General features: G+C 45.4%; 4 protein-coding genes across 4 annotated transcripts in view; 1 reads left to right on the forward strand and 3 right to left on the reverse strand.

Moving 5' to 3' along the window:
- LOC136509917 (protein CHLOROPLAST VESICULATION-like) overlaps positions 1-14,309 on the forward strand; it is a 118,548-nt gene that overhangs the window by 46,198 nt on the left and 58,041 nt on the right. The gene's annotated exons all lie outside the window — the stretch shown is intronic.
- On the reverse strand, positions 927-3,675 carry LOC136509918 (GTP-binding nuclear protein Ran-2-like). The gene is made up of 8 exons (XM_066504511.1): positions 3,520-3,675; positions 3,350-3,419; positions 2,454-2,510; positions 2,250-2,367; positions 2,021-2,110; positions 1,510-1,689; positions 1,339-1,416; positions 927-1,224 (listed from the first exon to the last, which is right to left on the reverse strand). The coding sequence occupies exons 1-8, from the start codon at positions 3,520-3,522 to the stop codon at positions 1,155-1,157; spliced, it is 666 nt and encodes a 221-aa protein (XP_066360608.1). The 5' UTR covers positions 3,523-3,675; the 3' UTR covers positions 927-1,154.
- Positions 6,015-8,484, reverse strand: LOC136509910 (3-ketoacyl-CoA synthase 11-like). The gene has a single exon (XM_066504502.1). It carries the CDS (start codon positions 7,956-7,958, stop codon positions 6,438-6,440), a length of 1,521 nt encoding a protein of 506 aa, XP_066360599.1. The 5' UTR covers positions 7,959-8,484; the 3' UTR covers positions 6,015-6,437.
- LOC136509919 (uncharacterized) lies at positions 10,708-14,256 on the reverse strand. Its single transcript, XM_066504512.1, has 8 exons — positions 14,004-14,256; positions 12,203-12,245; positions 12,025-12,117; positions 11,867-11,929; positions 11,689-11,784; positions 11,502-11,579; positions 11,257-11,413; positions 10,708-11,008 (listed from the first exon to the last, which is right to left on the reverse strand). Exons 1-7 carry the CDS (start codon positions 14,180-14,182, stop codon positions 11,327-11,329), a joined length of 639 nt encoding a protein of 212 aa, XP_066360609.1. The 5' UTR covers positions 14,183-14,256; the 3' UTR covers positions 10,708-11,008; positions 11,257-11,326.

Genomic DNA, 14,309 nt, shown 5'->3' on the forward strand with positions numbered 1-14,309 from the left:
TAGCGCACTCAACGAGCACGACGGCGCTCGCACCACCGCGGCTCAGCGGTCAAGATGCTTTTGGGCCTTGGTTTTTTGCTTCACTATGGATGGAAATAGACCGCCAAACTCACAGCTGAGCTCACAGGAACAGGAGGCGGCTACAAACCCAACGGTTTCTGCGTTGCGGAGGTATGCCGCAACAAAATTTAGACAAATTATCTTCCTTCCGAAATCCAGAGTTCAAACTTTGGTATGGTATTATCACAACATGAGCCTCGCCAGAGCAATTTCATTGTATAGAGAAATTAGAGTACAAGCACAATGATGTTTCTCACTTGCTCTAGCCATTTATGTCAATCAAAAAACGAGCATCGATCGCTAGAGAGCATACTATTTCGTGGACTGAAGGAATTCTTTGATGAACGAGTAGAGAAGAGAGCATACTATTTCGTGGACTGAAGGAATTCTTTGATGAACGAGTAGAGAAGGAATGTCTGTGAATTGGGTGTCTATAGAGTTCTGTTTTCTGAAAAAAAAAATGACCTGCTCTGCTGTCTTCAGCCTTCACATGTTAAATTTGGGAGTCTAGAGTTCTGTTTTCTGTTTTGTGGGCTTGTTGTCTTCGCATGTTAAATTTTGCAGGCAAAACATATTGTTTATTCTCAATGAGAGCTAGTACCTATGTAAAGTTTCCTAACGAATTCATCTCAATTGCCCAACTTTCCAGATAGCCAACTTTCTTAAAGGGTACTTCGCCGCATCTAGCAAACTGATATACTGATCTCCAAAATCATCTATACCGTTGTGAGACCCATATAACCTGACACCAAACATACGAAATATACATTAAACCTAAATACACCTGGAAAGTGCGAGAAATACACCTGAAGCATTTTATATGGTACAGCAGACAAATAGATAATAAAAAGGCAGCACTACGGGGGTTGCCACAAGAACGTTTAACATCAAACAGAGTTACAAAGCAATGTATAGAGTAGCCAGCAAATTCATGGCGACGAGTCCATCAATTTCCACACTCAAAAGTTGTAACACATCCAAGGAGAGAAAGATGATCCAGACAATGCCAACTCAAGAGAGGGTTCACCCTAGAACAACTTAAAACGCAAGGCACAACTCCTGCTCAAGTCCGAGACTCATGATCATGATCCTCTCTACTCGATCAGATCATCATCGTCATCAGGAAGAGGTTGTGCAGCCGCCGCAGCAAGCTCAGCTTCATGCCTGAGTAAATAAAAAGTGAATCAGTTCTTGCAAAACTTGAATTGAGGTGACAGATTAAAGTATAGGTACATATAAAATGAATAAAGTGGACAAAAAACAAAATGTGACACTCACTGTTGCTGCATAGCCATGTCGATGGTAACTTCCGGAGGCTTCAGGGCAACAGCTTCAACAAAGTGAAGGTTCGGATCACTGAAAGACCAAAGACATTCACAAGTATAAACATATAGTGGTAATTGGTTGCGAGCACAAGGTGCAAAGAACAAAAGTAGTTAAGTCAATTACCCGGCCAGCTTCCTCGCAAGGTAAAGGAAAGGTTTCTCAAAATTGTAATTGCTCTTGGCAGAAATTTCATAGTACTGCAGATTCTTCTTCCTGTGAAAGGTGACCTGCTTGGCTTTCACCTGCCTGTTCTTGACATCAACCTTGTTACCGCAAAGGACAATTGGGATGTTTTCACACACCCTGCATGAATTCATAATTGAACATCAGAATTTCCCAACAAAATTGTAAATCAGTACAAGTTTACGACAAAGGCCTTGTTTAGATCCCATCAAAGTTCCAAGTTTTTTCACTCTCTCTCCATCACATCAATTTTTAGCCGCTTGCATGGAGTATTAAATGTAGGTAAAAAAATAACTAATTACACAGTTTAGTTGAAAATCACGAGATGAATCTTTTGAGCCTAGTTGGTCCACGATTGGACAATATTTGCCAAATAAGACGAAAGTGATACTATTCATCAGATTGAAAAAAGTTGCAATCTAAACATGGCCAAAGAAAGACTGCAACAAACCTGCACAGGTCCCTATGCCATGTAGGAACATTCTTGTATGTCAGCCTTGAGGTTACATCAAACATGATGATTGCACATTGACCATGGATACTGCATGGGAATAGAAATCACAAAGTGTCAAAAAATGTAATCGAAAATAGTTCAGTACTGAAAGCATACATTGACTTCACGGTGTATGTAAACTTGTTAGTTCAGATGTTACTGAAGATAAATCACAAATAAGACTTACTAGTATCCATCCCTGAGGCCACCGAACTTCTCTTGCCCAGCAGTGTCCCAGCAGTAGAACCTGATCTTACCACAGTTCGTGGTGAAATCCAATGGGTGGACTTCCACACCAATGGTTGCTGAAACAACAAAATGCATTAGAGAAGCTGAAAGCATTATTGATGGTAAGTAAATGAAGGAAAACCCCAATCAACAAGATACTTACGTTCATATTTCTTCTCAAATTCTCCAGTGAGATGCCTCTTCACAAATGTAGTTTTACCTGCATCAAGAAAACATCAGAATAAAAATCACACAGGGCCAACAGAAGAGACGATAAAAGGGTAACGGATAGATGTGGTGTATACAATAAATAGTCATGAATCTCAAGCCTATGAGGACAATACCATTATGCCTTAGCAACTGAAATTTGAGCTATCTAGCTAATGAAGGTTGCAAACAAAAAAAGAATACCATTATGCCTTAGCAACTGAAATTTGAGTCATCTAGCTAATGAAGGTTGCAAACAAAAAAAGATAAATGGCGTCCGGACGTAAGAGTTTTCATACAAACAATCATGCAGTTTTGTACCAGGAGCTAATTAGGTTGTGCATCGACTATCGTATTAGCATTCAAAATATTAGAAACAAGAAATGAACCACCTTCACCTCAAATTTAGTTGCATCACATGTAGCCCTAACTTAGAAACGGATTTGCTACAATACAAAAGATAATAAAACACCTGGATAACAAAGACTCGTTCTTATGATTTTATATATTAAGTACGACATTAGGTAGGGGGAGGCAGCCCCTGTGATCCTCAGCGTCTATCTGAAAAGGAATCTAAACGAGGGGAAACAAGGTCTAATATATTTTTGCAGTTTATATTCGAAAACGAATCTAAATGAGGGTAGATAACTACAACATAGAAATGATTAAAATCAGTTTTAGTGGAACTGTCTATCTAATATTCCAGTAACGGAGCTCGTGAGGAAACTAGGAGGAGCCAGCCCCTATGATCCACACAACGCCCAAGTTCAATCCATCAGATCTCCTAGAAGCATTGGCAGCTTCCACCGTTCCCAACAACCAATCGAGACACGGAGCGACTCGGAAACTCACCCGTTCCGCCATCGCCGACGATGACAAGCTTGAAGCTGGGGTACTCCACGGTCCCCTGATTCGGCAGCGCCTGCGAAAAAAAAAACCCCACAAAACATCGCGGATCAGACACGCGGCCACAGATCCGGAGATCAAACACGGCGGAAATTGGATCAGTGCGGGGCTCTCACCATCTCGGTCGCACTGGAGGGGGGCCGCGCCTGATGCGGCGATGCGGCGGGCTTCGGAGCACGGGGTCGGGGAGCAGCAAAACCCTAGAATTCGAAATGGAATTGGGCGAGCCGCCGGTGGAGGCGGAAGGTTTTATAGCTGCAGTGGCGTGTTGTTTTTTTTCTCGGGGTGCGGGGTTTTTGTAGCTTTGGATGGACGCAGGAATTGTGGCCGCCGGATCTTGGGCGGCGGCTGGGGATCGCATCCGGCTAGCTTTCCTCCCACGCGAGATTTCTGGACGTCGGATCCGAAAGCTGCCGTGGAGGGGTGGACCGCGTGGGCTTTCTGTTGTGTTCGTTAATAATGATCAACACCACGAGGTGATGGCCCAACTCTTCTTTTCATATGGTGTTTGCTTACGGCCCAATAGGTTTATAGTTTGTTCCTGTAAAAGAGGACAAATATGTGCTCGTGATCTGTACAGTGTGTGACAGTGACATGATGTGATCGCAATCTGAGGCAATAGACTCGTACTACAATTTCTCTCACTGGGCGAGTGATTACAAAGTGGTTCATCTAATCTAATCTATCTACTAACGCTCAATTATTTACAAAAACATGTGTCGATGCCCTGAAGTCAAGTAGATAACCACCAATAGTTTATGGGGTGAGGTAGATAGATTAAATAACCTCTTAAACTATTGAAAACCGTCTAAATAACCCTGAAACGGTTTTAAAGGTGGTTTCACTGATGTGACATATTAAAAAATCTACATAACCCCCTAACATATCAAGAGTGGATTAAATAACCCCCTCTACTATAAAACCAGATATTAGAGCCTTTAAAGTATATCTAATAATATTCAAATGAGCACCACCCTGTCTTTTAGACATCGTATCTCACCACACTGGCCTAAGCACCCATACTTACACGTAGGCCCATTGGTTGTCTCCCTCTCCCTACTCTTTCTAGGATTACTGTATCGCCCGATGAGCACCACCCTGTCTTTTGCTCGGTTGCTCCACCTCATGGCACTCCTCGACGGCACTGAGTTCATGCCCTGTGCCTAAACCCTTGTCATTCACCCCCTTTCACATCCTCCCACTGTCTCATTGTCTCCTCCTATGACTAACTAAAAAACTAAAGGACAACCTGATGGAGCATATGGGAGGGGCCGGACCGGATGATGAGGGTGTAGGCCTGGGTGCTTGAGCATGCGCACAACCATAGGTACTTAGCCCAATGTGTCAGGATATGGTGTCCAAACGAACCTACAAGACCATCCAGGGGTCATTTAAATATTATTGGATACTTTAAGGACTATAATATCAAATTTTATAGTTGAGGGAGTTATGTAGTTGATACTTGATATGTTAGTTAGTTATGTGGACTTTTTAATGCGCCAAGTCAACTAAACCAACTTCAAAACCGCCTCAAGGGGTTATTTAGACGGTTTTCAATAGTTTGAGGGGTAGAATACCTGTTTTTATAGGTGAGGGATAAAGTAAACAACCATCAATAGTTGAGGGGGTGAAGTAGACTTTTTCCTATATTATTGTCTAGATACATAGTGACCACGATACAAGCAAACGATCAACAAGCGGCATGTTCGTTTCGGCTGAGACAATCGTGGATTATTTACTGCTGGCTGGTTTGGTGTGAGAGAAAAATATTGTTCCAGCTTATAATCCACGATCGTATAAGCCCAGCCGAACAGGCCGAAGATTTACAAAGTGGTTCAACTAAATAATCGAGCTAATTGCACGTACAGTGTAGGTAGGTAACTAACGCTCAACTATTTTTTGACAGAAACATGTCGATGTCCATGTCCTGGAGTCTCCAGGAAGTTTGGATTTCGTAAGGGAGAAAAGGACATCAATCTGACACTGCACGTCGGTGAATTTTCGCCTTTTTATGACACAGCACAGCCGCATGTATGGTCAATGGGAGACGATGAGCGGGGAACATCACGGACCACTTATATTCACAGTGCAATTTTAGATTTGAACTAAGTGTGCATTTCTCAAGTTTCTGTTTTTTAATAGGTTTATTATATGAAAATATATTCCATGACCAACCTAATCATATTTTGGTATCATAAAATGTTGGTACCTTTTCACATAAATCTGATTAAATTTAAAATAGTTTAACTTGTTAAAAAAACGAGAATTGCATTGTTTTGTACAGAGGGAGTAGTATGGAGCAGAGGACTTGGAGAACTGGGAGAAACTAGCTGTGACTAAAGGACAGTATTACGTTCAGAGTATGTGCATTCAGATTCAGTGCTACGAAGAGTGTTGATCTCAGACGATCAGCAGATCACCAGAAAATGATGGACAACAAGTGTTGAACGAATATGTTTCTATAGATGCTGAAACGATATTCCTTGTTCTTTTCTTGAATCCACAGGCCATGTTCGCTTGTCTTATAATCCGTACTTTTCAGCTTGTTTTTTCAACTAGAACAGTATTTTTTCCTCACAACACATCAGATGGAACAATGTTTCAGCTTGTTTTTTCACATAAATTCTGCGCACGTGGCTGTTCTCCAGCGTGGCCGCACACGCTTGCTGCCTCGTGCTTTTCAGCTTTCGTATCACAGTATACAGTAGTACTGTATATTATTATTCTCTTATGGCTCGTGTCAAGCACGCACGCACTATACGTCTATACTTTATATATATGCACATCACGTGTGTATATACTGTATGTATGTATGTATGTATGTATGTATGTATGTATGTATGTATGTATGTAACAGCTAGCAGACCGGCTCCCGATTCAGAAGTGTACGTATATGTAACACAAAACGATCGACTCCACTCCTAGTATACATTGATTCTACTACGGCTTTTGCTACGATAATCCGATGGATCAAAAGACAGACACAGGCATGGCAATGGCGAATTGGCGATGCCTGCAGGCTGCGAATCAGCCATCAGATGGCTGACACCTTGGGGACGGCGACGGGGTACCTGTCGATGTCGTCCATCCAGGGGTTGCCCTTCTCCTTGGCCGGGTTCACCGACCGGAGCGCCTTCCACACGGCGCTGTTGCACTTGAACCCGGAGCCGAAGGCGATCTGCCAGGTGCGGTCGCCCTTCTTGATCCGGCCCTTGGCCTCGGCGTAGGCGAGCTCGTACCAGAGCGAGCTGCTGGAGGTGTTGCCGAACCGGTGCAGCGTCATCCTGGACGGCTCCATGTGCCAGTCCGTGAGCTTGAGGTTCTTCTCCAGCTCGTCCAGCACCGCGCGCCCGCCCGCGTGGATGCAGAAGTGCTCGAACGCCAGCTTGAAGTCCGGGATGTAGGGCTTCACCTTGCGCTTCAGCACCTTGCGCGCGACGAGCGTGGCGAAGAAGAGCAGCTGCTCCGACATGGGCAGCACCAGCGGGCCGAGCGTCGTGATGTTGGTCTTGAGCGCGTCCCCGGCCACGGCCATCAGCTCCTTGGACAGCGACACGCCCACCTTGCCCTCCGCGTCCTCCCGCTGCCTCACGCAGCCGAAGCAGCGGTCGTCGGCGGCCTTGTGCGTGCGCACCGTGTGCACCAGCTGGTACTTGGACCGGCGCCGCGCGGAGCCGCGGTTGGACAGCAGGAGCGCCGCCCCGCCCATGCGGAACAGGCAGTTGGACACCAGCATGGAGCGGTCGTTGCCGAAGTACCAGTTGAGGGTGATGTTCTCCATGCTGATCACCACGGCGTACGTGTCCCGGTGGCACTGCAGCAGGTCCCTGGCGAGGTCGACGGCGATGAGCCCCGCGCTGCAGCCCATCCCGCCCAGGTTGTAGCTCGCGACGTTGCCCCGGAGCTTGTAGTGGTTGACGACCATGGCGGACAGCGACGGCGTCGGGTTGAAGAGGCTGCAGTTCACCACCAGGACGCCCACGTCCTTGGGCCGCACGCCCGTCTTGGCGAACAGCTCGTCCAGCGCGCCGAACATGACCATCTCCGCTTCCTTCCGCGCGTTGGCCATGGACGGGTTGGGCGGGATGTTGAGCACCGCCTCCGGGAGGTACGTGTCCTCGCCCAGCCCCGACCGCTCGATGATCCGGCGCTGGAACTCGATGTTCCCCGGCGTGAAGGTGCCCAGCGACTCGGTGCAGTTCATGAACCGCGCGCGGCTGCACTTGCGCTCGTCGTCGGGCTTGTAGCACGCGAAGTCCACCAGGTACACGGGCCGCGGCCGCGTCAGCGCGTACGCGGTGGCCACCACCACCAGCACCGTGGTGCAGACGAGCACGGACACCAGGTTGTACTGCAGGCTCTGCCACAGGTCCGCCAGGTCGCGCAGCGTGAAGGTGGACAGGTGCGCCGCCACCAGCCCCGGCAGCGGCGCCAGCAGCAGGTACGCGCCGTGGCTGATGAGGTGGTGGTACCCCAGCTTCACGTACTTGAGCTTCACCGACTGCTTGAAGTCCGGCATGCCGCTCGCCGCCGCCGTTCTTGGCTCGTCCGCCATGTCAGCTAGCGAGCAAGGACGGACAACGATCGCCAGTCACCACTATCTCTCAACTTGTTTCGACGTGTGGGCGATGGAGCGTCAGGCCCCGAGCGCCCGTGGGCTTATATAGAGGCCACGCACGCAGGCACCGATCTGATCGAGTTCCGACCCGGTAAACAACTCCGAGACCAAACACCAACAACTCGATCAGGTGCGCGTTCAACGGTCGGAGAGGGGACAATGCATATGTCACGGGAAGCCAACCGTGACGGAACCGAGAGGAGGCCGGCGCCCACCTACTCGAAAGATACGCCACGCCACGCACAGCGTCGGGCCGGCGGATCGGAGCCGCGCGGGCGGCAGGCAGGATGAGCAGGAGAGAGTCCGCGCGCCAGCGGTGGGCCGGGCAAGCAACCGCCCGGGGCTGTGCTGCGTTCGAAGGCCTGGACACGCTAGCGGCGCTTCATGCGTTCCGCCTGACGCGCCCGACAAACGCCACGCGGATGGGGGCTCGACGGCGACGGTTACGGGACCGGGGCGGGCGGGCGGGAGGAGGAGGATGAGCCAGGAGGAGCGCGACGTGGCGGCCCGGCATCTTGTAGTCGCGCGCGGGCGCGGCCGAGCGAGGCGGTAAGCCCCGACCCCCGAGAGAGCCGTGCGCGGCTGCGCGGGCGCCGGTCCAGCCATACACGCGGCCGGGCGCGGAGCTCGGGCCTCGGGGGACGGACGGTACGCGAACGTGCGGTGCGCACCTGCGCGGCGTGTGGTGCACTACGCCTTTTCCGAGCGTAACACACACGTGTGCGCGGTGGACGTACGTAGATTATACTTCCTCCATATAGAAAAGATACAGTTCCAGTCTAGTTCTAAAAAAATTATACTAAGGCCCTGTGTAGATCTCCTAGAAAATGCTAATGAGAGAAAAATGAGAATTGGATCCAAACAATCGAATTTTAGAGTGAGACGGTAGAATCCTACCCCTACTATTTTCACTGTGCAAAGACAGTAATCGCTATAAGAATAAGATCTAAACATCTCTTTTTCGCCCCCTCCCCCCAAAATCCAAATTCTATATTCAGTATCTACATTCCAAAATCTTACTATGAGAATGAGACCAAGCAGGCACCTAAGTCAAACGATTTAAGAATCTATATGCTATTGTCTTGGTAATGAAACACACTTTTTAGTATACTTATTATTTCAAGCCATATATTTGGATTAAGATTTTATAAAATTAGTCAAATTTAAAACAGTTTGATTTGACTTTTATCGGACCTAAAATTACATTATTTTATGGAATACATGTAGTACACGCACTTATAATATACTTCCTTCGTCTCTAAATAGATTTAAATTCTAGAGTTGTCTTAAGTTAAACTTTTTTTTTGTGTTAAACCAAATTTATAAAAAAGAGTATAAATATTATGACATCAATGAGCATTGTATAAAAATATATTTTATATTATATCTAATTATACTAATTTAGTGTTATAAATCTTCACTGTCTTTCCTATAAATTTAGTAAGAGTTTAAAAAGATTAATTTTTAAATTTAATTTATTTGGAGAAGGAGTACGTAAATGAAAGGCTATTTCGGGGCCATTTCGTTGCTCGCTTTCATGCAAATCGTGTGTACCATGAAGTCCTTCATGGAAGGACTCTTTTTCCAAGTGAAGTTTTTGGACTTACTCTAGTGAATGATTAGTGCAAGTAACAAAGTAGTACGAAAAAAGGCAGGGTCAAAGTCTCAAAAGAGATGCTGCTTTCTTCACCGAATCACCTGGTCAGTGGTCACACTGCATAGATCACAGAGGTCAGTGAGGATAGTATATGGGCCCCGTTCTTCGGGAGGAATTTGTGAGAGAAAAACACTGTTTCGGATGAAAAAAAGAAGCGGATCAAGTCGGGTTTAAGGACACACAAACGGGGTCATGCAGTCGATCTCATGTTCCTTTCGTCTCGCAAGCACGTTACTGACCTGCCCAATCATCACCCTTCTCGCCTATAAACCTGCACTGCAAGTTTTCTCAGCCTTTCCGGTGAGTGTGAAAACCTTTACATATATAATATTCGTTGCAGCCCAGCGGTCTCTGTTTAGTACTGCAAAAATAATGCTTTTTAAGTCGTTGTAGGTCGCGAGAACACGTGTTGAATTGCTGACCAAAAAGCGACGCCGCATACTCGACCAAACACGTTAAATATAATATAAATAAAAGTGAAAAGAGGCAATGGTCAAAACTCAGAAAGGATAGTAAGAAAGAACCGCGCCGTAATTTGCTGCAAACAGTACGTGTTCACCTGCTGCTTGATCACGTCATTGGCCTGTATCCGCAGGCAGGCAGCATCGAAGATGAACTCGCAAGTCAGGTTCTTCCGCAGAGGGGCAAGAGGACTTCTTTATGATTGGACAATGGGTAAAATCTGGGGGTTTTACGAAAGCGGCGTAGCGCCGTCTTCCTCTGACCCAACATATGGTGCTGGGGCTTGTTTAGTTTTTTCTTCTAAAATTTATTCTCTATCCCATTAAATATTTGACGCATGTTTGAAGTATTAAATATAGACTATAAAAATAATTAATTGCATAGTTTACGATTAATTTACGAGACAAATCTTTTAAGCCTAATTAATCTATGATTTGACAATGTGGTGCTAAAATAACGCATATGCTAATGACAAATTAATTAGGTTTAATAAATTCGTCTCGTGGATTACTAACGGATTCAGTAATTTTTTTATTCTCATGTGACACCCGATGCGACACTCCCAAAGCTTTACGCCCTGAATTTAAATAGGCCTAAGTGCTGCTGCAAGCAGCAAGCGTACAACACAATTACACAAGTACTTCATAGGCATGCATGTTTGACCATTTGTGGGCACCATGAAAGGGCTCTTTCTGTACAATACTAGCAGCGTGTCCGACACTGCCAAATTTCTCCAGAAAGGCAGCCAAATCCCACACCAACATATCTCTCGACTTTCACGCCACTTGCTAGTCTGCCACTGCTAGTACGAGTGTATGACATCTTCAAGGACGAAGACAAAACCTATTCCTGAGCCAACCGTTTACAACTACGGCCTTGTTTAGATTGTCTTAAAATTCTAAATTTTTTCACTCTCTCTTCATCACATCAATTTTTGAACACATACATGGAACATTAAATGTAGATAAAAAAAAAATAACTAATTACACAGTTTGATTGTAAATCACAAGACGAATCTTTTGAGCCTAGTTAGTCCATGATCGAACAAAGTTTATCAAATACAAACAAAATGTGCTACAGTGTTCAGATTGCAAAAATTTGCAATCTAAACCAGGCCTACATCGCTATAAGTTTATATTGGACCAATATTCATATGAACACACTTGATTTACACCAATGCACTACATCAGTAAGCGATACCACCCGAGAATGCGTCTCCATCATTTATTAGGCTCTCTGTCAGCCAGTAACCATCCCATGAGCCTCCGACTCTCTATCACAAGTAACAACAGTCGATTAAAACCACCAGATGTGTCTGAAATGACGGCAAGTGAAAAACAAGTTGACAGAGTGACAGGTACCTGAACCATTGTGAATTGAAATATTTCTTCTTCCTCTGGACGGGCTCCTTGTACCCAAACTCTTTGTTTAAACCGGTTCTGTTCAACACGGTGTGATGCAGAATGACATAAATTTAATTCTCAGAGAATGAAGATAATTATGTATATATGCATTATGCTAACTTTCTTCTGTTATGCATTGTAATACCTCTTCAACCCATAAACTGCTTAATATATTTCTTTCTTTGTGGCCCAGCAGCACTCTGTAAGATGAATGGTGAAACAAACGCCGGAAGCGTTCAAACTGGAATGTATTGGTGTCAGTTAGTCAGTACTAACACACTATGACTGCCAGTATAATCCAGAAGGAATAGGTTTCAGACTACCTGTCCTAGATCAAACTGTCGTCCAAAGTAAGTCGACCTTTCAAAGGGGTCAAAGCCTGCAAACTAATAAGACCACACAACTCGTCAGCCTGATCAAAGTCGAGTTTCATTAACACGATGACCGATGAAATGAAGAATTTTCGTGCTTGTATAGTTACCCGGTACATGACCTCTATCCCATAATCTTGGCGGGGCTGATCATTGTATTTTAAGGATTCAAGCTGGTATTCGACTGCTTCTTCTGCACTAAACTGAAATATAGAACCGTTTTAAATGCCCAATGTTGAGATTTAAATATTTATGCTCTTTTGCAATTATTTTCAGACAGGGCATTACATTCAACCTGGGACCGAAGGGCTTTCTCTTGCGAGTTTCAAGCCTGAGGCAAACAACAGCAAGTTCCAGTCAGTATTGCAAGCGCATCAACTCCAGGATTAACTCATGTTCATGTACTATGTCATACTAATTATTACATCTGGGATGTTAGGCCATAAACGCATGCCATATCCCCATATCGTGGTCGACACAACTTCACAAGTTTCTTATTGCCTAGTAGAGGCTACTCCTTAATGGTATGAATTGTTCAGGTGGGATTTCCCACTGCCAAGCTCACAAAAAAAAAAAAATCTAAGTAGAGGCCTGAAAGTCCTCAAATTCAACCATTTTATACAGTAAGACATGATCTTGGGGGAAGGAAGACAGGATTTACAATACAACGTAAAAAAAGTAATTTCATAGGAGAGGACATGCCACTTTGCCAGAACGGTTGTTACAGGGAGAGGATATTTCAGGATGTCCTTAAGCTTTTTGGCCTGAAGGAACACCTGATAGGTAATGGTAACGATCTCACAACTCACTGTAAATTTGTGGAGAAGTTATGCTATGCCATTAGTTTCTCAGTTATTTGTGCAGTTCTTAGGCAGAACAGGAAGCAAAATGACTTGATCAATAAATTTAAACAAAGCAGACAAATGAAAAGTGAAAAGACAGCAGTCCTTTCCGTGGCCCTTTTGCCCTACACTGGAGAGAAAAGTTAGGTATAGAACAATAACATATGAGTTTATATACTATGACAGTTGGCTGCCCAAATCCCTGCAATTATATTTTATAAAATTTTGATGGATGTATATGCAAGTAATAAAATCGATTCAGCCTATCTGCCTCAGGTTACAGTTTCCCTATATGTGCTGTGCAGGCAACCTAATCTTCAGAAGAGTCAAGTCCTCCAAAAACAGGCATCCCTCACTTGGGATGCTCGCAGTCTCGCACACAACTCCAAAAAACTGAGCATGTTGTTGGAAATTGCAGAAGGAAACAGGCCCTCCTGACCCAGTATTTATCCATTCCTAATATGCTTTCACACTGACGCTTAGCATATCCAATTGCCATGTATGGTCTAGCTAACCAATTCAAACAAATGCAGAAGCCCTGAAGTGAATGAATTACTACCACAATGTTTTGTAATATGCAGCATCCAGGTAGCTGTAACCATGTGACTGTTTTGGTAGACAAAAGGTGGGTTGGAGAATAAATGGTATGGTTTCTTTCCACGGAAAGCCAAATTGAGGCTCTGATGTCAGTTTAGTTCGTACACTACTGTTGGATGTCTAACCTAACCTGAAGGGGAAACACTTGTCTGTTTGATTTATTGAACCATTTTACCGCCTAATAGACTTAGTCAAGTCCAGAGAAACTAGTTTCCAGTACATACTTTCATTGCCAATGATAGCATCCTGTCAATACAGTGCTCAGTCAGGCACACAAATTTCAGTTGATGTATGTACCTGAAAACATTGTTTTGGCCTGAAAACGATTTTTCCCCCTCGAGTTTTGTTCCAATCCTGGACTGTCCGGATCACGGTAATCAATCCAAATGATACTTTCATGGCATTTTGTTCCATTCTTACAAATATATTTACTTTATAACGAAAAAAAGTGGTGTAGTAGTCACCAAAATGTGTTTGAGAACACACTAGAAACCAAAACCAGAAGCCCCATCAGCTATCCGTGTCTGCCCTGATTACGCAACCTAATCTAACTAGATCCCGTAACGTGCACTCAACCTAGCTGAGACTTCTCACACGCGCAGAGCAAGATGCCGCGAGGGGAAAGGGAAGTCGAAACGGTGGGTACTGACCAATTGGACGAGAGGAAGTCCGGCACGTCCGGCGAGGCGGCGGAGGCGGAGACCCTGAGGCGCGCCGCCGCGGCGGGGACCGTAGGCCTAGGGCATGCCCTCCAGCAGCAGCCGCCGCCGCGGTTTGGCGCCGGCGGGAGCGCGATCGGCTTCGCGGTAGCAGCAGCGGACGACGCCATTGTCGCAACTCGCAACCTGACTACCTGAGAGTGAGATGCTTCGTTTTCGTTTCCGCCTCCAGTTTATTCAGGACCGGAAGATTAATTCAGGCCAGTGAATTTTCCCTGACGTCTTTGGGCTTGGGCT

Source organism: Miscanthus floridulus, chromosome 16, assembly GCF_019320115.1.
Source record: "Miscanthus floridulus cultivar M001 chromosome 16, ASM1932011v1, whole genome shotgun sequence".
NCBI lineage: Eukaryota > Viridiplantae > Streptophyta > Magnoliopsida > Poales > Poaceae > Miscanthus > Miscanthus floridulus.